Source organism: Limanda limanda, chromosome 2 (genome assembly GCF_963576545.1).
Source record: "Limanda limanda chromosome 2, fLimLim1.1, whole genome shotgun sequence".
NCBI lineage: Eukaryota > Metazoa > Chordata > Actinopteri > Pleuronectiformes > Pleuronectidae > Limanda > Limanda limanda.
In genome coordinates, this window is record NC_083637.1 from 24646032 (window position 1) to 24673614 (window position 27583).

Consider the following 27583-nt stretch of genomic DNA (forward strand, 5'->3'; position numbering starts at 1 on the left):
CGTCACCAAACCAAACCAAAGCTCAGATTAGCTGACCTTAAAAAAAATCCGTTGTGAATAGATTTGTGTCTAGTATGAGTCAGATATATCTTAATGCTTTGAACTATAAATGCACCACCATGTCCTTTCGTTACAATGAACACAGGCACTGTAGTTTATTTGAGTTTAGCATACATCCACCATCCTGCTGCCATAGTAATAACTGTATAATAATAAACAGTTTGAAGTAATCCCCGACATTTGCACTTTTAAATCCTGACTGAGAAATGTTTTCAAAAAGGACAGTGACCAGCGGTAATTGGGAATTATTTGGCATTTTTCTAGAAATTAAATGAAATATTTGTGACCTTTTTAAAAAAAATTATATCTTCAGTGAACATATAGGACTTTTGGGAAGTTGGAAAGTATGAGACGGTCTATTCCACTGTTGGTTATTCTTTCTTGGGATTTGTTTACCATAACAAAAATAAAGAATATCATCATCCCTATTGTTTAACCTGTCCCCATAAACAGCCCCCCCACAATGGTGGTGGCAGATGTCAGAGCACAGCTGGACTGAGCCTCTTGGTCAGGATGTGAAGGAAGGTGACGGGTGCAGAGGAAGGAAGACGCCTCTGTTACAGTTCCAGTGATTTAACAGGACATTCTTTCCATGTTGATCCTATTGTCTCCAATCTGGCAGGATGAGACGGGGGGACATGCGGTGATGTCACGTTGAACATGTGGTTTCCAGCTTTGCTATAGCTTGATTAATTTGGTTGAAGTAGATTTGTACTCTTTTGGAATCGTATTTACCCACTTATGCCCTGTCCCAATTCACCACTTTGCCCTACCCCTTTGTTTAGCATATATTTCTCTATGTGATGAAGGGGTAGTGGCCATCGAGCACTTCAAACACCCTTTCCAACGTAGTGTATTTACGACCCCCCTAAAAACGAAGGTGTAGAAGGAAATTCCTGAATGCTCTAGATGTGTCACTATTACAATGTTGGTTGATACAGTTGTTAATATAATATTGTTTGTCACTGTAATAACGTTGGCAGTCTGCTGATGACTGCTGCTGAGTGGAGTCCCAGTTCCTAGGGGTAGGCTCCTTGGGGAAGGGGACAGGGAAGGGGACTTCATTTCTCGGTGTAGGGCCAAGGGAGAGGCATTGGGACAGGGCCGTAAAGGAGTTATTGATTCTAGGGATCGATTGATCGTATGAGGTCTTGAAAACATAAACACGCCTCCCTCCACTGCTCCTTCAGAAGCTCCACCCTCCACATTCATGCAGGACCATTACCAAGGCAACCACTGACCTGACAAGTTGGAATTAGCCACTTCATTTATTAGCATTAACTATACACCCAATCAACCCTCTGTATCGTAACATGTTATATGTTAACATATTTTCATCTATATTGTATGTAAAGCACTTTGAGCTGCTATACAAATAAAGTTCATTGTTATTATTTTTATTTACATAACCCGTTCAATGACCAGAATCAGCTGCAACGGTCTGTCTGTACCGTTACCTCTGTACCACTAGTTGCAGTGACTGTCTTGAATCTTGACTCTTGTAGTCGTGGTGCTGGTCGTTATCTGAGGATGTTTATTTTTAACCCCTGTTGCTGATTGGCTGGAACACTGCTGCTCTACATGACATATGGATTTTTCCCCGACCCTAAAATTTGCTTTACGAGTCCAACTTGACCTTTGACCCGGCAGGTGAAAGTTCAACACACACTCACCACCATCTCATTTCAGCACACTGAAATAAAAACTGAACAAGTGATGCACTTTTACATAAAGAAGTCTTTTTATTATTTGATATATTTATCATATGCATCTTAATATAATAGTTCTAATACCAGTAAGTCAAAAATAATAATCATATTATAGATATGTATATATATATATATAGATATAGATATATAGAAAACTAATCCAATAATCTACCTTGTACTTGGACTTCACTTCCTTGTAAAAAAAAACAACATGGAGAAATGTATAATTTTCTCCCCAGCTATAATATAGGCGCTTGAAGGGAGCAAAGAAGAAAATACAAAAAAGAAGAATTACACCTGAACATTGCATCTTATAGAACTAGACATCTGTCAGCAGCTAGTAATGTTGACCATGTTGGTTTAAGACACAGGAAAAGGTTTTTTTTCTTCACTTTGATCATCTTTGACGTCTGTGTTTTTTGTTTTGTGATTTTTTTTTTTTTTAAAGTTCAGTTGAAATGGCTGAAAAAAATTACGAGGATGGAGGAGGATACGATGGCGATCGTGTGATCGGCTGGATTTGGAGATGGGAGACAGAACGTTAGATTACACCAGTCTCATTATACATTTTGGATGAGGAATGTCTGAGGATGAAAGAGAGGAGGGAGAGAGTGGGACTCGATCGAAGAGATGTATGTAGCAAAATAGTTAAAGTTTAGAACAGCAGGGCGTAGAAAGTTTCATTTCTGTGCTTCTCCACCAATGATCTACATTTGTAAACAGGGGACAGCCCCCTTTCCATCTCCTCTCACCGATCCCCAGCGCGGCCGCCCACCCTCCGTCTCTCTGGGTGCTCTCTGGGAGGTAGCTGTGTCACAGTTGGCAGGGAGAGACATCCGCTCCGATCCGTTTAGGTGTGGCAGTCTTCACGAGTTGTACCAACCACGTTAACAGCATTCTCTCAGGACACTCCCCTCCGCTTAAACATCGATATGTAGAAACAAAGAAAATGGAGGCATGCCGTGTCAGGGCTGCCGACATGGATGAGGCCATTGGCGACGGACCGTGTGGAGCTGTGGACAGAGGCACCCAGGGGCCCCCGTGTCTATCAAGGCCGGAGATGCAGGAGGGCTGTACTGCCGCGACCCCTCCTCTGATTGAGGAGCATAACTGTCCAACTTGGGGTCAAGAGGAGGCATCGAAGCTGTTCAGGGAGACAAGGAGAACGAGAGGAGAAGTCATTAGAACGGCGTGAATTATGCATCATTGATCCTTGATTGATTTTCTTAAAAGGAAAGACTGGGAGTACAGGAATTAATTGGTACAAATACTCCTGAGTCACAGAATAGCTGGGTTTAAACTGTAGGTGAGTATACATGTTGAACAGAAAAGAAGCATATTTCTACAAACTTACGAATAAAAAAAGGAACATGTCGATCAAAATCTAAATATGGCACTATAGGTCACACTTTGTAAAGGTTTACAGATTCTAGCTAATGAGAAGTATGCATCATTAAATTGAGTGGTAAGGATTTATAGACAGCAATGAAATATATGTCAATAACAAGGATTGGGTCTAAATCATTCATCAGTCACAAACTAGGTTTTCCAAGGTGCTCCTTATTAGAATCATGCCCACATTCTGTCAATGCTATATACTATATATACAAATAATAATTCTTTACTTAAACCTTCAGTCTCTTTATAAGTATATGTTAGTGTGTCCTACACTATGTATTAAATGAGTATATACTACATATTGATACTAAACAGATGCATTAGCAGTGCTACTGGTGAGCTCACAAATGCAACTGTGGAGGAAACATAAGAGAAGTGTTTGTGTTTGTTTTTGGTGATTAACACAGGTATTTCCTGAGGAGTTTGAAATGTAATAGCAAATTTAAATTACATTTTTAAATTAAATCTCGCATGAACTGATTGGTATAAACCCAGCCTGAGGATATTTGTTTCAGAGGAATAAAGTTAGGATTACGCGTCTCATTTTAATAGGAGCTCCAGCTTCAACAGGATGAAATCTGACCTTTTCCAATGCACCTATTCTGGATAATTCCCTGCAAAGGAACAAGACGCCACTGATATTCTGCATGGCAATGGATAACTCAACATCACGCTGATTAATAATCAAGCGTTCCCTGTAGAGACAGATAGGATTCCACCCTAATTCTCTTTTTTTTCACAGCAGATGTTTGAATAAGTGTCAGTAATGTGTTCCAGATGACGGGCCTGCTCCACTCAAGTGTCTCATTAAGTCAGTGTGAACCTGCCGGGACCCTGAACCTGAAGCAGTTAAATGGATTCAACCATAAAAATTCATTATTTCCACCTGCATTTCTTACTGTGACCTGTAAACATGTTGTGTGTGGAAAAATGCTTATTCACTTTGCCTTTCAAACCAACACAAGCACTGACTCCTATCTTGAAGGTCACTTTCGAGTGTTCTTACAATAATCCATTAAGTCTGCAGATGTAAATCTTACTAAGTTTTTCATAAATGGATCCAGACGCTCTACACCACTGGGGCACAGGGATTTTTCACAATCTGTCACCCCAAAAGATGTTCACGGCCCATTACGTATTACCAAATGATTTATTAAGGACAAATAAAGTCATTAGTTACGACATTAGCTGCAGCCGAAAGAGGCAGAAAGTTTGAATGAAAGAGATGTCCAGACTTTTAGTGTTGTGTAAGGAAGACAGATCTTTTGTTCCTCCTGCGTCTGTCTGCAGCGCAGCAGGGAGCTGAGGGAAAGCCATGGGACCCAACTTCAGTCTGCACTGTTAGCACATCCTTGAGCTCGCAAATCATCCACTGACATAAAGTACACCTTCCTCCTCTCCTCACCTGAGTCATTGGTATTTTCGCCCGAAGGTATTTGGGAGTGGGCTGAAAAAACTGCAGGCGCAGGATTGACGGAGTGAAAATACTAATGTGAAGGAAAAGGAGGAAGACGCCCACATCCGCAGAGAGGAAAGTCAGCATAGTTGCAAGAGCAAAAGTGACAATGTGCGTGCCGTTACACACAACACGGTAGTGCGTGCGTTCTGCGACAGGAGTGGCCGGTGGGCAATGGCTATCCCTGAGGGGGGAGGGACGTCTTGTCTTGCAGTCATTAAATATTAACACAGCCATCTCGCCCTCCCGCTGGGGCCTGATTGAAGATGTAGGATGGCACACAGGGACAGGAAAGGGTCACCTCTAACTCGGTAGTCTCAATGTAAACCCATTGTGATTACACCTGGGCCAGAGTAAGCATGCAAACACATTACTCATCAGGGGCCGCTACATCGGACTAAGTCATAGAACGACCCTGCAATGACACGGAATCCCAGCAGAATGTATTTTGTAGATCACCCACTGATCAGAACAGAGTGAAACCCCTCAGATACTGTTGAAATAAATCACATGCACCCCCCAGCCCAACAATAAAATGTAAATAAGTCTCAAGACTCTAGCTGCAGGAAGCACGCTATGGTAAAATAGAATAATGGGAGTTAATTACAGGATTATAGACCCTTGTGGAAAGAGCACACAACGACCTTCACAGGCCGTTTTTTCTTCTTTCAAAGACACTAATTAACACTTATGGGGTTTGTGCAGAAGAATCAGTGCGGCGGTGCATTCTTACCTGTCCCATAACTTGACATTTCTACAGTTGTTAGTGCAGCAGCCGGCTGATATCAAAGCTGTGACGGAGAGAGAAGAGGACAGAGGCAAAGGATTAGAAGTCTTTCAAATGTTGTTGTTTTTGACAAAAGAAGAGCTTCTCATTAATCTATAATGATGTCTGTCTGTTTACACACTGCCAAAACAAGGGGGGAAATTAATCATACATAAAACATGCCGATGGATTGCGAGCAGTTTTTGCAGGCGCAGGAATAGTAGGTGGAATTGGGAATATGTTTGGTTTAGAGAAATGACTGCACAACACAAAGACGAACAAAAATAAATGCAGAAAAAAGTACGGCATTTTTTTTAAATAACCTTTATTGCACATAGTAAAATGACAACATTGATACCACTCTCACATCTGAATGTTAAGTATGGAGACAAAAGCCCAGAGGTGATTAGCTTAGCTAGGCAAAAGGACCGGCTCTGTCAAAAATGTGGTTGAGTGGTGTAACTAATAGTTTATTCACTCGTCAATGACTTAAGTCATCTCAGTGTTCGCTTGGCACGAATACATGTATTTCTATGACCCAGTTCAGAATTGGTAATATCATCTATCCTGAGTTACCCGGGACTCATGTGGCCACATTATTTCCACCGTGTGAATGCATCTGCATCCTAGGTCACGTATGAAGGACCGCCTATGCTCACGTCTCAGAACCACTACAGTTTAAATGATTTGTTACGCCTCTCAGTGTCCGTACATTGGTTTGTTTGCCAACGCCGCAATATTATCACTGATCACCATGAAATGATTGATACTTTTCTTAACTTGATCAAATATTTCCTCACAGCAGTGCACATTCATTAATTCTGTCACTTAAACGTAGAGTGGGGAATAGCCGATTATAAGTGGTCACAGGAGACACATTCAGGATTCATTTTAATACGAGGTAGGAACAGACGTGAAGAGAGCTTTCTGCTTGTGATCAGATCTCTAAGGATGTATGTTAATACCAGGTCTGAACCAAATCTATGTTTCATCTCATCAGACACACTTCAAATGCAAAGCGTTACATGTAAAAAGTAAAGTAAAAGTAAAAGGAGATCAAGATGGCCTCCACTTTGTGTTGTGTGGCGTGAAGCCGCATTTCCAACTCTTCCCGCATTTCCCCCCCTCGTCTGTTTCAATCTGTGCTGCGCTGGTGCAAGTGACAGCAGCGAAGCGGCAACAACCCTCACAGGCTGGCTAAATGAGAACCACACAGAAACATGCCCACCCACAGCCAGACAGATTTATCTCCACTTTAATCATCAAGTGTGTCAAATCTTTGACTAAGAGATAAAGGGAAACAGAGGGAGGAGGCAAGAAAACAAGGATTCATTTGGTTTAATGAGTGACAGACTGAGCAGCTTGGTCCACTGGTAATGCTCTCCCAAGTGTAAGACATCACACTATCACACTCAGCTTTACTGCCCTTAAACACAAGACAGCCTCTTGACTCTATCTTGACACCTCTGACCACAGATTCCTTTGCTCCTTCTGTTCTTGTGTCCCAGGAAAGAAAAATGTTGCTGTCCAAAAAAACGTCATTTGAAGTAGCGGACACTGCAATCCTACTCTGTGAGCAGAATGTACAATATGTCAAAAGTTCAACCACAAGGGGTCTCTGAGTCAAAACAATAGCAAAAGACTTAGTTTGATGATGTTGGAAAGCAGCGTGGGATCATGGGAGCTGCTGTCTTCACCACCATTTCCTGTTACATAATCTTCTTGGGTTGCTTGGTTCCCCTGTGCGTTTGCAAAAACAAAAGACAATGAATAATCATGAACTAGTATGAGTGACCAATACAAACAGGGGAAGGAAATAACTGTACTGGCTAAATGGCTAGCAGAGTGTTTTTTCCTTCGTCATACGTTGTTTACCCCGGAAGTTATACAGGCAAGGCTATGGGTAAGGTTGACACAACACAATTACAAGGTGACTAAAATTTAATATCCCATTACCTTGAATATGAGATACAGATTCTCCGTGTGAATATGCAGAATCTGTAGCTAAGGGACAAGACTTTTGACCCAGAAGCCCTTTGGTTTCAGTTTCTAGTTTGAAATTACGTTTGAGTAGCTTTGATGCCCGCAGGTAAATAGTCTGTGTGGAGAGCAGAAGAGATGGATCGGCTGTTGGCTTTTGATTTACCTGCATTTATTTGCAGACAGCTTTTCATAGAGATGAGCCGAAATGTCATCTTGACCTAAGACATCACAAGTATGGGTGTTTGTGTTTTGTGTGACGAAATGTTCGACCCGTTCAACTACAGCCGATGGGCTCTGCATTCGTCTTGAATAAAACTGGGGATTTCTCTGGGATTGAAAGTCAATAAAATATATAACAACGGTCGAAGAAATTACATATTATATCTTTCAATAAGTATAAACACCCTTGCCTTAAGCAGTCTATTAAAAAAATGGTATCCTTCTTTACCTCCTTTGCCCCTCAAAACAATTATGTTATCCTTGCACCCCTGCTTGACATAGCTCTCTGTCTCCTTTTCTCTCTCCACCGACCGTTTCCTTCCCAGGAGTCCATAATCGTGTTTTCAGCACATTTCCTCTCCTTGGCGCACCAACATCTCACATTAAAGATTCATGACGCTCTTGTGATCGCCGAGTTCTGCGAGGGATTCCAGAGGCCACCTTCACCTCCACCTGCCCCTTCCCTCGCTCTGTTTATCTTCGTGGGGGGGAGGGGGGAAGAGGCAAAGAGGGCAGTGAGAGATACGAAAACTCCTTCAAAAAGTCGGGGGTGGGTGGTGCGGAAGTGGGCTGCTGGAGGGTATTTTCATTTGGAGGTCAGGGCGTGCAGAATGGGATTGATTTCACGGTTAAAGCAGATCTTATAGACCTGTTAGAGACCAGTAAACACACGGTCACGTGCGTCTGGCTTCCTCGGAAACACACAAACACAAACCCACTAAAAGTCGACAGGATGTGTAGCTGACAGCTATTTAGCTGATACATTTGGAGGCAGGGCTTTGCCTGAACATGCATCTGATGGATCGATGCAAACATAGAGTGGTCTCGCAAAAGCAGCCATGCAGTTTGTGGAAGTGGTTTTGGATTGATGCTGGGAAAAAATGGCATTAAATTATACTAAGTCTGCTCTGAATTTGTGTTGATAATACTTGAGCGAAAATTAAAGTAGCCATTAGACAATGTGATCAGTTCCAGAAGTGTCCCATGTGAATTTTCCTAAGAGACAAATGGTTCCACAGCACAAAGACTTGTCTGGCATGTCCACATGAATTTGCAACCATGCTTGATACTTTCATCCACAATAATAGAGAGTGACACTTGTGGCCAAGGTTTTTAGAGGAAAGGGCTTTGATGCAAGATGTGCGTAACTGCAAACGTGAACGCAACTAATTATTAATAGGAGAAAAACACAAGTAGCACGAGCTGCCCACACATTCTTATGCTCTCCACGTGGAACCATCGTAGTAGGATATTTGAGGTGATGAGGTGCACGTACCAACATAGCTACAGGAGCTTTGTGTGTATAGCCTCCATAGCTAACATGCAACTATAAATCTAGCTAAACACACTAATGGTAGACAGTTCAACAGCCACAACGTGCAAGGCCAGGGTCATGAGACAGACGAGGGTAACCAAGCTGGCCATTTAGTGTGCATTGGTCAATTCTCATTGGTATTTGAATGAGGTTTTCTTCTTTTTTTTCCTTGAACCAATTCTACAAGTTGTGTTTTCTCTGAAGATCTCTATGTGTTGCCGTCATTGTCTGATCATTTACCAGAGAGAGAGTCTGAGCAGAGAGACATTCTCATTGAATAGATGCTTAAATGTGTTCAATAGAAGTCTGATTACTTGTAATTATGTGCAGTGGGCCTGATAAATGTTTCACTGACAATTTAAACTTGAATTTGTATTTAGGAATGAAATAATGCAGCAGTATGGACGTCCCCCTTCCTTTCCAGTGACAGCTGTGCTGTACTTCAGCTGCTTTCAGATGTGCACTGAGCTCCAGATATATTCCTGAAAGATTTTTAGATGGACTGAATGTGAGAACACAAATGTCCGGAATAAGCTTGTAAAATGTCCAAATGAGCCCTTGTGAGTGAGATACATAAAGAAAATGGTGATTTCTAATGGCATGAAAATGAGGTTCCTAACGCACGATTAATGCAAAACTGAAATAAACAAAAAGAAGACGAGACCGGATGTAAAACAAAAACACGTCCTACATTCTCTTGCACCCGCCGCCTAAATGTTCCAGACATTTTCCTGTTGTTGTAAACATGTTTGACCCAGGCAATCTCCTGCTGTGTTCCACTAAGGGAAAGAAAAACTATCACAAGGCAACCTAAAATTAGCATACTTGACACCTTCGACTGTCTGTCATGTGACCCTCGCATTGTGGAGTGTAGCTGATAGATGGTTAATTTAAAGCAGGACTGTGTGGTACCATGTTCTGATGGATGAACACAGTGACATCAGTTTGTGAATGTTGATTTTAATTGACGCCAGAGTTCTAAAACTGTAATTTATGTTGCTTATATTATAGTTGGACGGAAATTAATATTAGACCAAGTGTCCTCTGCACGATGAGATTATTTTCAGATGGGTTCCAGATGATTTCCCAGAGTAAACACATGCTGGGAAGGACCATGTCGTCACCCTGGTGTATGAAGGGTGGCGTCCGTCTGTTCCCCAGCTTGTCTGGGACATCCAGACGTCCAGATCAGTTTCAAGAACGGTTGATATTTTGGTGTCATTGCATTGTCATTTGTTTCCGTCTGACACTATGGGCACTCTGACATTTCTGTGCGTACAGAAAGAATAATACGAGGGCAGTTTCTGGTTCAACGTATCGTGTTAACTCACTTCTCAGTATAAGGATTCAAACCTTGACCGCTCAAGCACAAGAGCAGTTAAAAGCTTAAATGGATTTGCAGTCTCTGGGTCGGCAGGCACACACTCACAGGTCACAAGATTACAAACTGCTGTCTCGTGATGGAGCTGTCCCGTAAACGCACACGCCAGCCATATGCCAAAATCCAGAGAAATCCCTTTAAAGTGAACTTGATCAATCTCTTTCTGAATCCTAACCTCGCTCTGTGACCTCTTCAAGGACAGATATAAAGTGAGAACACACACGGCTCACTTGGATGGCGTTTGTTGATTCACTTACGGACAGAGTGTTAAAACCAAAATTGGATTTAACCGGATGGGAGAGATGTGTAGAGCGAAGGGGTTTGGTTGTAGGTCAGAGAAGGAGTATCTAGATAATGTGATTACTCTGACATAATGTGGGGCCTAAGCTTCCTTAAACTCCACCTCTGTGCATCAGAGCTGGAGTGAGAGACTCCAGATTTCCTCACAAAGATATGTGTGAGATTGGTTTGGGAGAAGCTGCTCCCACACTGAATAAATCACTGTTACAAATAATGAACTCTTTGCCCTCTGCAGCCAAACACAAATTATTAACCCTATAAAACTCGTCATCGGACAGATTATAGTGGAGAATCAAGGCCATTTAAAAAAAAAAAACACACATTTCTGTTGAGAAACATGTGCCAAATGAAACAAGGACGATCCAACCGTTAACAATCAAGCAGTTCTGAAAGAAAACTAGTAATGACTGCTGTATAATTTGTTAAAACCAGTAATCAAGTTGTTATTGATGTGTGAATGGAGACAGTAAACGCATGAAGCTGCTCTCCAGCAGGATGCTCATCTCTCAATCCTCTCTTATCTGTAAATCCTCCACCCCTCCACCCGCACCACCTCTCCTTCTCTCAATTTACAGGATCAATGCAAGGTAATTTCACATGGCCATTCCCTCAGATCTCCTAAAATTGTGCCACATAAATAATTCAGGCTGACTGGGCAGGAGAGCCTGTGGAGATGCATGGTAGATCAGTGACCCTCCGTTTAGCTCGCAGTCAGACAGACAATCACAGAGACAGTCAGTCAATCAGGCAGTGGCTGCCTAGCAGGAGGAGAGACTTGACTTCCATCGTCCCTGCAGTCACTGCTGCCGTGTGCAACTCTGGTGCATGAGGGGAAGTCCTGAATGCAAAATACAGAGTGTATGGGTGGCCAGAACACACACACACACACACACACACACGCCGCGCACACACAATGAGGAAACAATGTGCAGGATACTTCTTGAGTCAAGTCAGCATTCGGTCAGTGACTCACAGCGATACTTCAGGTCTGGGGAATTGCACCTCTTTGGTAATTTCTGCTGCACTAGACCGTACCAACAACATGCTGATTAGCTGTTAGACTGGTTTGTGTAAACTGTTGATCTGAGACCCTGGTGGCCTGGATTTCTTTCAAAAAATTAAATCAGCGTATTTATAAAGTGGAATCAAGGTGTTTTCCAAACTCCAGACATTATGGATGCCTGAGGATTTCTCACTCATATTCATCATCATATATAGAGCCTGGTGTTTTCTTTCACCTTCAATATGCCAGGTGTCAATGCACTGTGGCAGTAGTTCAGGCATAAAGAGGAATTGCTGTGATGTTGTCAGGCAACGAGGGCGACTGGTCCTTGATCGTTAGTTGTTTTTGGCAGATTTGTATTTTGCTAATGTGGTCTGCCTCCCGAGAATTCATTCAACAATATAAATAATCAACTTAGGAACTAGCACTTATATATATATATATATATATATATAAAAAAATATATACATGTACACATATTCATTCATTCAGTCCCTCTTCCATTCTATCTCTGTCCCCCCTCCCCCCTCTTTCTCTCACGCTGCACATGCACTAACACAACACACATACGCACAAACTGAAATATTGTCACTAGATGTATATCTAGTGATCTATAAACTCATCAGCATTGTTGTCTTGTGAATGAGAGTCGATGAATTAGAACGATGGTTACTATGGTTAATGCACAGACATGAGATTTGGGCCAATCTGACCTAGTGTGCACAGGCCTACATATTTTGCCCTTTTAGCCAATTTGATGTCCTCATAAGTGTATTTCTCTGAAATGTGAAATGAGTCCCACATCCATACTTTAAAGGATCTTGGTTATTATGCTGATATATATGCTTATTTTCTCTGCCTATTGTTTTTTTTATTCAATTTTGATAATTTAAACTCTTTGTCGCATCAGACCATGCAGAGGATAAAAATGCAAAAAAAGAGACCAAAAAATTGTCATGCTGCTGTAATTAATAATAAGTGTCTATATAAGCACTGTAATGAAGTGAGTGATGGAGCAGGTAGGAGCAGGATTTAACTTGGCTGGGGTTAGGCGGCTCACTGTTAGGCTGGAGACGCTCTGGAGACTGTGGACAGATGAGGCTATGAAACTCACTGGAGTAGAGCTGGATAATTGGTGCCCTGTGGACTGATCAAGCCTACGAGGGTGATCTGTGTGTGTTCTCTGTGTGTGTTCTGTGGATGTGTGTCTGCGTGTGTGTGTTTTGGATGTGAAGTTATTTTTCCTTTTCCGATCTAAGGGACAGAGATACGCGTCTATATCAAAAAGGGAAAGCTTACCCATGCAACCATGTGTAAATTCATCCATGGCGTGCTGGCATCACAATGTGAATATTACCAGGAATTCTTATGTTTAGCAGTAATCATAACCATGCTCATTTAACATGATGGATGGATGGCTGCTAAAACTATAAATCTTTGCTCTAACATAGTGTGTGTACATCATATTTAGACAACAGAGTTCAACATAGTGGGGGGGAAACAAACAGCTCAGTCAGAAAGACTCATTGAAGCGAGCTCTGTTACACCATCAGCCCTTAACTCTCTTGTTTTTGCTTTAGTCTTCTTGTGTTCAAGCCCCCCCACCCCCCCCCCCTCACGGCATCCCTGCACAATCTACAAGGGTCCAAATAGTCATTGATGTGGTGCACTTCTCGCCATGATTCTCAAAGGTGAATTAAATATTTAAGCGGCCGTTTGCAAGATAAACTGCTGTTGTCCTATTTTAACATGTCACCACACATCACTCCTCAGTGCTGATGAATAATACAACAGCATGTAGGGGATTGGGCTATGAGTTTCTGTGGCTCACATGGCCTGGGATGAGATACATTATCGGTAATTCACTGTAGCTGTGCATGATGTTAGACTCTCGGGCATCCCAGAGATCTTTGCTGCCTCGTTTAGGATCTGCGTTTAATGACGCCTGGCTTCCCACAAGCCTTTCCAATGTGTTAATACTTTATCAGACTGTTGCTGCCTCTATCCTCCTTCGTGATGACAACCTTTCGTTGCATCTGGATAGAAGTCACGCACTTTGTTAGATATTAAAATAAGAAAAACTGCTGGGGCAGCTTGCACCAGTACAATGCAATGCATAGACATTTTAGGTAATATTGTGTCACATAGAGCCTGAAGGATGAGTTGACATTTACGCTGGTGTGCAGTGCCTTTGGGTATACATCGGAGGGGGAGGGGGGGGGGGGGAATTTGCATTTTTCTGCTCTTAAAATACTGCACACGTTTCACACAGCTCTTCTCACATTAAAGAAGTTATAGCACTGTTATTCAGGATTCCTGAAAACCCTACAGCCCATGAATGCAGCTAGAATATTAAGAAATGTCAATTAAAGCTGCTTCTACCTGAGATTCATCTTCCTGCAATTAGAGGAGCTATACTAACAATCTAAATACCTGCAAAGAAAATCGTCAGCGAAGGGACCCAGGATTTCTCTGCAGTTTCATGTTGTACCTGCAGCTGCAGCTCTCAGATAGCCACACGTGGGGGGTAATTAAATGCACCTTTTGCTGTAACAGTAAGGGAAATGAGCCAGTCAGTCTGGAGCAGCGGGGGGGAATGAAAGTGATTTCAACATCTCCGAGAGGAAATCGCAAAGACTCAAAGAGAACTGGTACGAGATAATGATGGAAATATAATGACAGCGCTGCCAATCGCTTCACGTGGGTAAGATAAGCCCATTCATCCAGCAGTAATAGGAGCTGTGCACACGCCTCACTGTCAGTCTCATCAGAGGAAACATTACATCAAATGCACATAATGCACAATATGGGCAGCAGATAAATTGATGCCCCAGGAAATGGATAACTACATCCTGGGTGTAAGGAGATGGAGAGATTACGATGTTCTCAGCTGCAGCGCCTACTGACATGGTGTTCACACTCTCTAGCCCTCTTGTAACAGATGGGGGGGCCATAAAAACCATAACATCGATGACAGCAGCAAAACAGCTCATCACTGCTGCTTGACCATGAGATGGAAACGCACAACAGACCTGGCACCGCAGAAGAAATGAAGCCACGCATTAAAGGGAGACTGTGTAACTTTTGGAAGAAGGAAAATAAAACTATTTTCTTCTTACAAATTAAAAGTTGGTATCATAAGGACACATTTTATGCCTGTGAGTCCAACTGGCTTCATCCAAAGTGACGGCTTTTGTGCCTGTTATGTAAATATCCCTCACAGCTTTATTCAGACCAGGCGAAACATTTGCGGAGAGTGAGCCGCACCTGCTAAACGAAAGTGAGAGCTGTCACTGCCGGAGGCCAGAAGTGAGTTGAAAAGGTTGAGAAGAAAGTTCTCTATTTTCTCAAAGTTTGTATCTGGGATTTTTAAAAACATACTGTACTTTTCCATCAAAGGCTTCATTAATGACCATCATGAATGTAAGAGTTCACTTAATGAGACCGGTAAGTTCCATATCAATTAATCTTTAATCCAAACTGCGCTGCATGGACAGGCACAGAAACACAAGATATTCATATGGGATTCACATTTCACAACGGTATGTGTAAATTGTTATCAGTGGCATGGATGGAAATTATAAATAAAGAGTGCAAGTTCTGGTCTGATTGCTATTGTATGATGTTTATTCTTGCATCGCAAAGGTCGAAATTATTTTATATACTCTGCAAGGAACCTGCTAAACAGCTTAAAATGGGCAAAATTCTACTCATTTAAAATTTACTTGAATCGATGCAGATATTACAGCACTGTCTGAAATTAATGCATTTTTTTTTTTAAACATTTACATAACAAGGTGCTTATTGAGTCGTACAGTGGTGAGCTAAGGTACTCGCATTATCTTTTGCTGTTGTCTCCCTAATGTTCCACAGTCTATTTATTCAGCCTGGCTCTAAATTACTCATGAATCTCAATTATGACTATAAAAAAAGCCTGGACATGAGTTCTTACAACAACACACACAGAGCGAAACACCTGAAAGCTGCCAAGCATCCAGCGCAGTGAAAACGGGCCTGCAGCACATCCACTCAGCTGCATCGGTCCGGCTCTGCTCTCCTCCTTCACCCCCGGCCCCTTCACCTGACACCCTGCGACTGCCAGCTCCCAGCATGACACCACAGCTGCAGCCGAAGCAAATGCAACAACGCTAAATGTGGTTACCGCTGGTGACTTTGGGACTGATGTAGCTCCCCTTAGGGGCCCGGTGCTGCCCTCGTACATGGCAGCCATTCAACTTCCAGTTAATTACCTGGCCTAGCAAGCTAATTTCCTCTCAGCTCAGTGGGCCGTTCCCCCGTCGGCACCACGTAAGAGGACAAATATTGTTCTCCATTCCGCTGGGTTTTGCGTGTCTACTGGATGACTGGGGCTTCTGAGGAACATTTGTCACATTCCTCCGGGGTTTAGGCTGGAGCCACGCTAGTACACGCCAAGCCTCACTTCATAACTCACACAGCTACTTAAGAGCTGCTGATGCGCGAGATGGTGGCGGGGGTGTTTGGGGAACGTCCGACAACAGTTAAGTGCTCAACGTGTTCCGATTGAATTATCTTTATTTTAGAGAAACATTTGAACACTGGTGGAGCATCTCTATACTGTGCAGTCTCACAATATATCTGCTGTACATAATCGGTTTCCTTTTCTTTCCCTTATTTATAATTACAAACAATCGTTGTTCTTTGTCAGACACAGTTCACACTCAACCTCCCATAGACATTACTCTTATAGAGATTATTGGGCTGAAATTACCAATATAGGACCAACAATAAGTCTGTATTCTGTGAGTAGTACACAGAAAAAAAGAGGTAATAAACAGCTCCATCCAGGAGGAGATTGGAGGTGATGACAGATGGAATTAAAAATGACAATGATATACACCAGAGGCAGAAAAACAAAACCTTAATCATGCACTCCTCCGTTATTAGCTGCTCTGAAGGACTATATGCCGAGGTGTTTGGGATAATTGATCTCAAGTGTGATTACAAATTCAAATGCCATGAAAGCATTTAAAAGTAACATTTTGCCCTTTGCAGAGCAGTGATAAAGACATCCACCATGAGAACGTCTCTAGAGGCCTCAGTTCAGACTATCTCTGGGTCTTTGTAACCTCTTCTCGTCCCTCCAGTTTTAGATGATAAAACACGAGAACATTGTTGAAAATAACTCAGGATCACGTCCCTGAACAAGTCAAACTGATACTTTTAGGTTTTCATTTGAAAATGCGGTTTTCAAACTAAAAGGACCTCTGTCCACATGAATAAATTGTTATCCCTGTCCATATAACAAGCCTGAAAACGCATATCATGTGACCACCCTTGTATACTGCACATGTAAACAGGAAGTCATGCACGTCTTACTCCAGTTCAGCTAAACACAGTAATTGTTGCAGATTGCTCAAATAAATAAAAGCTCATCTCCTACACACAGTATCATCACCACTTGTTATTGAGTATCCATGTTGCGTTTTACACTGTTAACCGAGGCTAGTGCTGGTTGTTTTCTTCGAGGCCAGCAGCGTTTCTCTATTGTAGCTGCACTAAAACTTGACGCCAGAAGGATCCGCAGCAGAGTTGATGTTTTTTCAAAAGAAATGTAATGTGGATGTAACCTTTAGCAGGTTCAAGAAGTAATGAAAGGTAAAGCTGGGATATAGTGGCCATACAAATGCGGCGTTCTGGTAATAATACTAATCCGGTTGAGTTACAGCCGCTTATTCCTCCCTCAAATCCTTTTCATGCCATGCAGCTGTGACAAGCATTTTAGTTTCTTGCTGCTGCTCAGGCTGCGTGGCTCCGCAATTTGTCGAGGGGCTGCTTTCCACCCAGCGCCCAACTGGCAGACGAGTAAGGAAGAAGATGGAGTAGAGTCGGAGGAAAAGGAAGCAAAGAAAAGATAGAGAATGAGAAGGAGGGGAGGAAAATGACGAGTAATCCACTCAAAGACTTCCTCAACCCTCAGCTCAGCCTGGCAAACAGCACATCCTCCGGCCTCCTCCTCGAGAAAGACGAGGGCTTTGTAATCAGAGTTTCCTCTCTGTCAGACAGCTGGTGGTTTACACTGGCAGCCAATTAGGATGGAAGGAGAGAGGAAGACACAGAGAGGAGGAAGAGTGAGATAGCCCGGCTTTCTCAGTAACAGTGGAAGGGGAGAACACTCTCAGGCCCAAGCTTCAGTGATGACTTCCTGTTGCACTGACAGGCAGCAGCACTTTGAAACAACAGCCGCAGGAGCTGGTAAATCTGAACTGATGCTACGATTGTGAAGATTAACAGAATCGATGTGACAGGGCGCTGATCTTAGCTAATGCAATCAGATAGGGTATATGCTCTAGGACTCAGAGAAGCTGTGGAACCATGCTGACACCATATTGTCGGTTCTCGACCAGTCAGAAAACACCAAACAGTGTAAGACAGAAAGACGCAAAAGTTCAGCCAACGCTTATATCAAAGATTCAGTTAATATGACATAAAATACTACATTTGTATAAATAACTGTTCGACAAACCCCTCCCACAAACAGCGACGGCCCAATCATAGCTTAGCGACTTTAAACAGACATGACAGGCCTGTCAGGGTTAGACTTCTCCACATGCTGGAGTTGTATATATCTGTAGTTAGAGCAGTGCTCAATATTTAAAGAGTTTTAGGGAGGTTTTTTATCCCCTGTCCAAAAGCAAATGTTAACAGCTCTATCCTTCTCTTTACTGCTGCTTTAAACTCCAGCCAAACTCATTACCTGTGATGGTGCTGCTTTTGTCAAACTCAATGGTTCCTTCTTATTCTCTTTTGTCATGTCAAAGTGAAAAATATGAGCGCAGCATGGCCCTAATCTGCCCCCTGTCCACAAATGTTTCTATACAGTGAGCTATGACCACAAGTAACTGTCAGATTTCACATTTTCCTAATTACCAATATTCATTCCATATTACCTGATTTCATTGTACCTTTGCTATTTTCTATATTTGAATTTCACCGGCTTTAATGGAGCATAGTTTGCTTGTTGCCACCTTTTTATCCTTGTTTTATTTGATCTAAAACAAATATTATACTTCTACCATTTATAGATGTGTTGCTCAGTGCTGTTTGATATATTCTGTCATCTAATCTGACTTCATTAATACCGTTGAGGCAATTCCGAGAGTAAATTGACAATACTATTGATTGTAACTGTCACTGCTTTTAATTTAACTGCATGTTTTATTTATACATTTGTCATTCACTTTCATACACTTTTACTTCTTAACATTGTACTTTAATTTTTTTTTAACTTATTTTAATTTGTCCTACATCGGGTGTTTCATGGTTTCCAGACTTTATTACGAGGTCTTCCGAGTCAACTGGTGAGGATGATGACTTTTGACCTTTGCAGTGACGCTGAGAGACAGAATCATGTATATAATGATTAGTCGATAGCTGTCAAGTGCGTGTCTATATGAAATTCTTGAAATGCATAGTTCAGCAATCTTTGTACTCTATAGACTGTCTGTTAAGATGGACCACATGTCAGCTCTCCAAAGGTGAAGCCAAAGTGTTGATTGTCCTCCTTGGTGGCTGGCATCTACATAGGTCATAAACCCTCCTCCATGTGAGTGGGTGGGACATGGGCCAAACTAAAAAGTCCAATTACACATACATTTTTTCTCAAAGATGGTGTCTGTCATTGGAGGTGGTTCTAATCCTACTGGTTTATGTTCAAGTTCTAATCTCTCTGGTAAGGTTGGGTTTTATCAGTTATTTGATGCTATAAAAACAAAGTGAATTAGGTGAAAAAACAATTGGTCGAGCACCTTTATCCACTGGACCTTGATACTCCGGCTCCACATCACGATCACTACTACACTGATTCTGGCTCTATGTTATGTCATCAGCGCAAGATGGCAGCCTTCATATCCAGAATATTTTGGCTTAATTTCTAGATAGTAGGAGGAAGTGGAGCTGTATCGTCTATCTTTATATACTGTGTTTTGGGGAAAACACTCTAAAAGCAAGCACTAATATAAATCAGTAAGGGAAAGACTTTAAGAAGGGGGAAGAGTTAAGATTAGCTTTAGATCTAGATAAAATAAGGGTTAGGCAAACAGTGATTAAGGTTTGGGTAAATTAATGTGAGTCAATATATTGTCCTCTGAAAACATGGAGACATTAATGTGTGTGTGAGTGTGTGTGTGTGTGTGTGTGTGTGTGTGTGTGTGTGTGTGTGTGTGTGTGTCCAAGTCATTGGCATCACAAGGGCAGACGTTCTCCCACACACTATAGTATTTTTTTCCCCTCAAGCGGCCTCGCTTTCTCCTCCGAATCATCAGAGCAGCTTAAGCTAATATGCAGAACTTGTGATTGCTAAAGCAGAAAACATGATTAACTGTCTCCTCTTTTTGAAAAAGGACCCTCTGCACTGTAGCGCTCCTATAGGCTTAGTGGAAAATCACCCCTCCAGTCTGGGTCAGGAGACTGCAGTGTAATAGCTTACTATCTGTCACTGAGAGGGATTCTGTCCCAGGGAAAGGCTGATGTTTTTGATCTGGGTCATCGCTGAGATGAAGGTGGCATTGTTTATACAGCTCATCATCACATACACAGAATAACCAGGCACTTTATTGTATACAGGCGAGACAACATTTATTGTTGGTCTAAAACTCCAAAGTGACATGCACTCATTTTATCTCAAATTTATGCAATTAGTCCTCCTTGTATTCTTCAAATGCCTTTTGAGTTACCGCACTCTGCAAGGATTTTATGGATCAGGCATTGTTGAGTGGAGAGGATAAGCGTATTCTGGCTTTTTTTTTTCTTCCAGAAGATGAAGTGAATATCATATTCGGGTCATGTTTTACACAACAAGAGTGAAAGTGCTTTTAGGGGTTTTCCTGTCTCCTGCCTGCAGATATAACAGAACATGTGTCATAAGCTTACCAGACCCAACAGCAGATCGTATTTAAAGGCTGCAGAGGTCACCGTCTTGTTTTGTTTTCATTTTGGATTTTGGCAGAAATTGAAATGGCCTTAGCTTCAACACTGTTGGGTGTCACATGAACATGAGACTTTCATTTGTCTGAATGAAAACCCAACACCACTGCCTGTCCCTGGATGGGGACACTAAAGCGCACCCACCCAAATCACACACACACACACACACACACACACACACACACACACACACACACACACACACACACACACACACACACACACACAAGCACATACATAACAAAAATGAAATAATACTGTGCAAAGGGCTTAGGGGATAATCCAAGCAAGTGGAATGTAGTACATCCTCACAGGAATTAAATTCCCTCTTCATCCAAAAAAGGACATGGCAGAAAGGATGGGTCAGGGGATGACACACACGGACATGACCACAAAGCTGTTCTCTTCACTTCTCTTATCTCACAGATGTCTTTCGCTACATCTATTCATCTTCCTCATCCTTTATTTTCTCTATCGTCTGCACCGCAGTTAGTTTGAGTGATGCTTTAGTGATTTTAATCCATCAACAGGCAGCTGGTAAAGTCTGAGGAATGAATTCAGTTCCACAAAAAGAAAATCTCCAACATCTGGCCAAGTGTTGATTGCATGTTTTGATCTAACTGTAAATATGATGTTGTGACACTTAAAGCTGTCAGGTCAATGGAGTCACGGTGGCCCTGTGGGGACATGAAATCATAGCAATAAACAGCCATTCTGACAGACAATGCACACACACACACACATGATTGATGATTGATTATGTCTTTATGGACCTGGTTAAAATACATTTGTAGCATGCATTTCACTCTGAGCTAAGTTCACAGCAGTTATGCCACAGTTGGCAAACCACCAGGCTCCAGGGGCAGTGAGTGTCCAGTGAACTCACAACATTTTCCAATTAAGGATTTGTGAGGCATTTGCGAGGCATTTATGTGGCGTGGCCTTTTGCAGACATCATATGGGTTTCAGGTAGATCTTACAGAGCTACACGGGGAGCTAAAATAGAAACAAACACAACGATGATGCAAATCAAAGTTGTGTGTGTCCTTATAATAATCCAGTGCAATCCGTAGAGATTGCAAAATGGCTGCAGAGAGCATGTTTCCCGCAAATCTGTGATTTCTGAGGCTACTGTGAAGTTCTTAAAGGGGTCATCCAGCGATAGGTTGTTTTCATTTCATAATTATGAACTCCCAAAAATCAGTTTTCAAAGTGAGTGGTCATAAATGAAGCAGCAGCCGCAGCAGCAGAGATAACCTGACTTTTATGAAGGATCCATGCTGCGTTAAAACTTGAGAGTGGACGTTTGGTGCCAGCACAATCATCATGAGGCCAAATCACAGTTTCATGCTCAGGACACATAACATATTCGGCTTTGAAATCTGCTAACAATCAATTACAATGTTAAAGAACCAGATGAACACACACCAGGTTCACCAGCTGCCTCCACTTTTTGCATTGTGAAATGTGATTTGATTGGCCATAGCCTGCACTGAAAGGGTGAGTAAGGGCCCGGTCACACATACGTGAATGCAAATATTGCGGGTCAAAGGTCACCAAAGATAGTTTACACACAAAGCCATACTGCGATTTGCCTCACCACAGGAAGCTAATGTTTTATTCGTTACCTTGATTGTGCTGATTGGAAGTGAACCGGAGAAAAGGTTTGCCACTGAGACATTTGCGTATGTGCAACCGTGCCTTTAAGATCAACTTTGTCTGTTTGCAACACAAGCAACGCAATGCAACTGTAGCAAATCGACAACACATGATGTCCCCCCCATTTAAAGTGAATGAGCAGTGTTTATGCTGAAGTGTACAACTCATGACTGTGGGTCCTGTGTTAGTCTCCAACATGGATCCAGTCCCAAAACACTACATTTCCCATAATGCAACTTAATATTGTCTCTTAGAACTCCCTTTTTGGTTAAAACTCATATTTTATTAAATTCATATATATAAACCCAATTCCACAACTAAAAAACGGAAACAGAAAAACTATTTTTTTAAAACTCTCAAATCAAGACTGGATGACATTACAATGTCATAAGGGTTATTTCCTCTGACATCATACGGATGTTTTCATACACTTGGTACTACGTCATCTAATGTTAGCGAAGACAGCTCCCTCTCTCTTTCACGTCTTTGCTTTCGTACATGTCTATTTACAGTGAAACATCTGAATCCAAATAATCAATAGGCCTAAATGACAGATCATTCATTAAATATAGCACCGCTTCTCAGATAACTGAACTGACGTACCATCATGAGAGGGACAGTAACTGCAATCCTTCCTGTAAGTGTTGGGTTTACTGCGCCCTGTGTACATTGTTCCTCTTTCTCCTGTGATTTCTGCCTCGTATTGCAAAGTCAGGCTGATATTTCACCTTGAGGAATTTGTCCTTTAGCTTCACCCGACTCTGTGCCACTCAGCACTTTTCCCCCCAGAAATCATTATCAGCCTCTGTGGGGTATTTAAACAGTAGCCAGGTTGGTACTTTGATATTCCTCCTTCCCTCTGACGACCTTAATTCCAACTGATCTCAGTGAGACGGGCCGGGCAGCAGCAAGAGGTTAGGAGGTAATTCACAGTCATGTTATGTGCATGTGTGTGTGTGTGTGTGTGTGTGTGTGTGTGTGTGTGTGTGTGTGTGTGTGTGTGTGTGTGTGATTGTGTGTGTTCGGGTTTATGTCTGCCCAGAGTTGTAATATTACACCACAAGCTCAAATCTGGACCATTTGAGCCGAATCTGTTCAACTTAAACACAGAACACAAGAACATAAAACAAATATTTCTGAACCCCTTATTTTCTCTCTCTCTCAACCACTGAGCCAACCCACATTCCTCTTGAGACGCCAAAAAAAATCAATAATGCTGTAAATTTTGCAGCAGTTGGAACAAGGAAGGAGTATCTTATATTTCTCAATTAAAAAAGAAATAGGCCATAAGTGAATTTCTGATCACAAGTTTTGAAATAAGAAACAATGCCTCTATTTCCACTGTATATTTTTACAGAGAGAACTCAATAAACCAAAATACCTTGAGGGGCTTTTGTTTGAACTTTTGCTCCTCCAGTTTGTGTGTCTGTGTGGGTTTAGTCTCTGTAAAGTTGTCTGTGTAAAAGATGCTGCAACATTTGCTGCATTTCAGGGGTTGTGTGCGATGTTTGGGGCTTTTTAAGAGGGTTAAAGGGCACATATTATGAAAATTCCACTTTTGTAGCACTTCTACACGTTAATTTGGGTATCTAGTATGTCTACCGTCCCAAAAACTCTGGAAAAAAAACAACTTCCGCGATTTGTTGTGGTTCCTCTATGTCAGAAACGATACGCTAGATGAAGTCGAATGGGATTACGACCAGAACACACGTCATAGTCTCGCTACACGGCTCAGCTCCACCGGCCCGGTCAGCTCACTGAGCCAGGCTTCGGCCCACCTGACTGTGGTTATATACGATATGGTTGCATATTCAGTAGCCATATTTCTACAGAGGTAATGGATAGCTAAAAATCTGGGCGCTTGTATCTCGTGAGGGAGGGAGGAGGGGTGAGGGGGGGGGGGAGGCACTCAAAACAGGTAAATCTGAGGAGGGCTGTTTTAGACAGGGTAAAAAGGGTAGTGTTTTAAATGATCCTTGTGGTATTTTGACCAAAATGTGTTTCAGAAATTTCATTAAGACCCCAATGAACCATATCAACTGCGGTGAGATGGGCGTAATATGTCTCCTTTAAGGTTAATTCGAGGCTCAAAACACGGGTGATCATACACACACACACACATGCACACACACACACACCTACCATTCATTCCATTGTAGATGCCTCGGTGATGTGGCGACAGCTCGTCTCCGGCCGGCCTCCTCTGCCCGTCTCTCACAGGGCTGCTGAACTTCACATGGTCAGGGCTCATACTGTACTGGTGCCTGTGGATTTCGGGGCTGCCCCCCGGGACCACGCAGCCCTTTTCGTGATGCTCCACTGTCCCTAGATGTGCCTGCCGGGGCTCGGGGCTCCCACAGCCCGTGCTGCTGATGCTGCTCCTGTGGTGCCTCTGAAAGAGCTCCCCACTGCCCCCCTGGCCCAGGAAGTGCTGCCTCTGTCCCAGGAGGAGGTCGGAGCTGTGATGCTTGGGGTGCTGCTCTGGACTGCGGCGCCCCACGTTCCTCCCGTATTTCTCCGGGCTGAGGCCTCGCATGGCTCGACTGTGGTCAGGCACGGATATGGAGCCGCAGCGGGGTCGGCTGAGCTGGGGCAGGGTGTACGGGTACTCCAGGCTGGTACTCCGGTGACGCCCGGCCGGGTAGTCGGGACTGGACATGTCCCTGTCGCCTGCTAATCCACTTATGCTGCTACACCTGGGTTTATGTACAAGCTCAGGGCTCCTTTTTTCCCCAGCACTCCCAACTCCACCCACTGCTGCAGCCAGGTGAGGCTGCTTGTGATGAGGGTGGTCGGAGCTGTCGGCGCTCCCAGCACTGGAGGTGCTACTCCCGTCCCCTACATCTCTCATCAGGAGCCCCTGCCCGGGCACCAGCAGCAAGCTATTCTGGCTGTCTATTGAGTTGCGGCACCCTCCCATCCCTACCCCCCCTACACTGCCACTTCCAGTGCCGCCACCACCTCCACCCACCACTCCCTTCTCCTCGTCCAGCAGCAGACACAGCTCCTTCAGCTCCATGTTCTCGCGGATGACCTCCTCCTGCCGCAGCTCCAGCTCCTTGAGTTTTTGGAGGTAGAGAGTCACCTCTTTGCGCATTATGCTGGCGCTGTATCGTCCCAGGCGCTGCCACTCCCTGGAGACACGCTTCCCTTTCTGGCGGTCATCGTCTAGGAAGCAGCACAAGTCCCGCAGCTCACGGTTGTCCTCCTGCAGCTTCTGGTTAATGTCCTGGGAGGAGGAGAAGGCAAACCACCAGAGGAAAAGAGAGATGAGGCATTCAGCCTAAAAGCATTAGGGAGCATCATAAATTCAGACAATGGTAAACAGCACAGGAGGAACACAAATGTGTCCTTTCGTACAAAACAAAGTAGTTATTCTTCCATTAATTGTAAATCGCTGCAGCCATTGTCCCGTTGCAATCCACTTTACTGCTCTTTTAGATATCAGTCAAACGCTGTATGCAATCATGATGAAATGAAATCCTAATCCTCTCTGTCTCCCCCATAAAAGCATTGACTGTACCATTCAATGTGAAGTACATAATGTGGATTAGAATGCTCTGTCGGAGATGGAGAGACCACACACAGAAATCAGACTGGGATAGGCCAGAGAAATCATACGCCTTGAACATTTTATGCAACATTTACTTAACCATACCTTCCTAGGCTCTCTCCCCTGCCCTCCCTTTCCATCCCTATCTCTCTCCCTCTCTCCCTTTCATACCCTCCGGCCTTTTCTGTGTAATTAGGCAGCCTGGATGGGCGGAGAGGTGACAAGGTCTCCAAGAAAAGGCGAATGATCCCAATGTGCTTCATCTCAGGCCACCTCCGGCTGTGTTTTCGGTTTTAACTGTAAACATTGTGGACACTGTGCCATATTCCTCTTATTAGCGGTGCAGGAAAAGAAAGGAGCGTGTGAAGGTTGCTGAGAAGGAGAATTTTCTCAAGGCAAATGCCACGTTGCTCTAAGGGCAAATCACCCCTGCACATGTTGTAGATCCGTGTGCCCAATCTTTTTTTAGGAATGTAAAAGGTGTGTGTGTGTGTGTGTGTGTGTGTGTGTGAAGACAGACAGACAGAGAGAAGTCTGGACTCCAGATCTCAGGCCTGGCATGTGAACAAAGCTTTACAGAGGGAGATGCTCTCCTTTTTTAGTATTAGGGGGATTTTTACCTCTCTGGCCTGCTGCACATTTACTTGCCCTGTGGTTTGTAAGCTACTGGCAGAGATAGGCTGTATTCCGTCATTGGTTGTGGTCACAAATATGCCCTCCTCTTGATTTTTAAAAAGCCTAAATGATCCCCTCTCAACAGCAAAAGTTAAATGAAAGCTATAACTCTGGGTTGAGACTAAGCCTACAGGCCTATGTGCACAGAGGCTCTAAATTCATTCACGCCAGATCCTCATGCAGGCCTACACAATAGCTCCAGGAACTTCAATGACACCAGCTCTCCTCACATTTGCCGACGCGCTCTCCTATAGTTGGACACATGCCTCCCGCTATGCGCGCTCTCAGGTGCGCTCCAAACCTATGAGCTCATCCCTCCGCCAGTGCGCGCCCCCTCCGCCGTGCACCTCACCTTCAGCCCCCGGATCTCGTTCAGGTGCAGCTGGAGGCTGCGGTTCACCTCCCGGATGAGATTGCCGTGGTCCAGGATCACGCTCATCTTGTCGGCCTCGGAGCGCCTCAGCCGCCGCACCAGCTCCTCCTTGGACCACTTAACCAGGTCCTCGTCCGCCAGCCCGGAGATGTCCTCCGCCGGACTCTCCGTCTTGGCTATGGACAGCTGGAGCTGGGGCTGGGGCGGCGGGGTGGCTTTCTCCATGGGCACGGCTCCTCCGGCACCGACAAGGGACAGGAAACACTCAGAGGCTCGTCGGCGACCTCTGCTCGCATCCGCTGCCCGCTCGACTTCCTCAGGCTGGAGAGACGGTTACCGATCGGGGACCAGTCGCATAGTTTGTCCTCCTTTCTCCGGTTCTTTCTGCGGCTCCAGAGACTTCCACTCTCTCTCTCTCTCCGCTGTGGAGCAACAGCTGACGATGCCGGCTCAGGAAGCAGCTGATGGGGGGGGTGGAGGGTGGGAAGTGGGGGGGGGGGGGGGAGATGATGCTGATGCTCCTCCGTCTATCACTGCATCATCCTCGCAGCAGAGTCTCTGCAGCAGACCGGCGCGGAGAGTGATCGCCTCGGTTTGGGCACCGGAGATCAGCCGTGTGCGCGCAGGGGAGGAGAGAGGAGCGCACTCACCTGGAGGTTCAGCGCACTGCGAGAGGGAGAGAGAGAGAGAGAGAGAGAGAGGGAGGGAGAGAGAGAGAGAGAGAGAGAGAGAGAGAGGAGGAACTCCCACCCCGCCCCTCCTCACCATC

At 43.7% G+C, this 27583-nt stretch overlaps 1 protein-coding gene across 1 annotated transcript; it reads right to left on the reverse strand.

The window, feature by feature from the left end:
- Positions 1–1947: 1947 nt before the first annotated feature.
- Positions 1948–27124, reverse strand: ccdc85al (coiled-coil domain containing 85A, like). Its single transcript, XM_061094139.1, has 4 exons — positions 26794–27124; positions 24356–25442; positions 5357–5414; positions 1948–2913 (listed from the first exon to the last, which is right to left on the reverse strand). Exons 1-4 carry the CDS (start codon positions 27037–27039, stop codon positions 2895–2897), a joined length of 1410 nt encoding a protein of 469 aa, XP_060950122.1. The 5' UTR covers positions 27040–27124; the 3' UTR covers positions 1948–2894.
- Between the last annotated feature and the right edge of the window lie 459 nt (positions 27125–27583).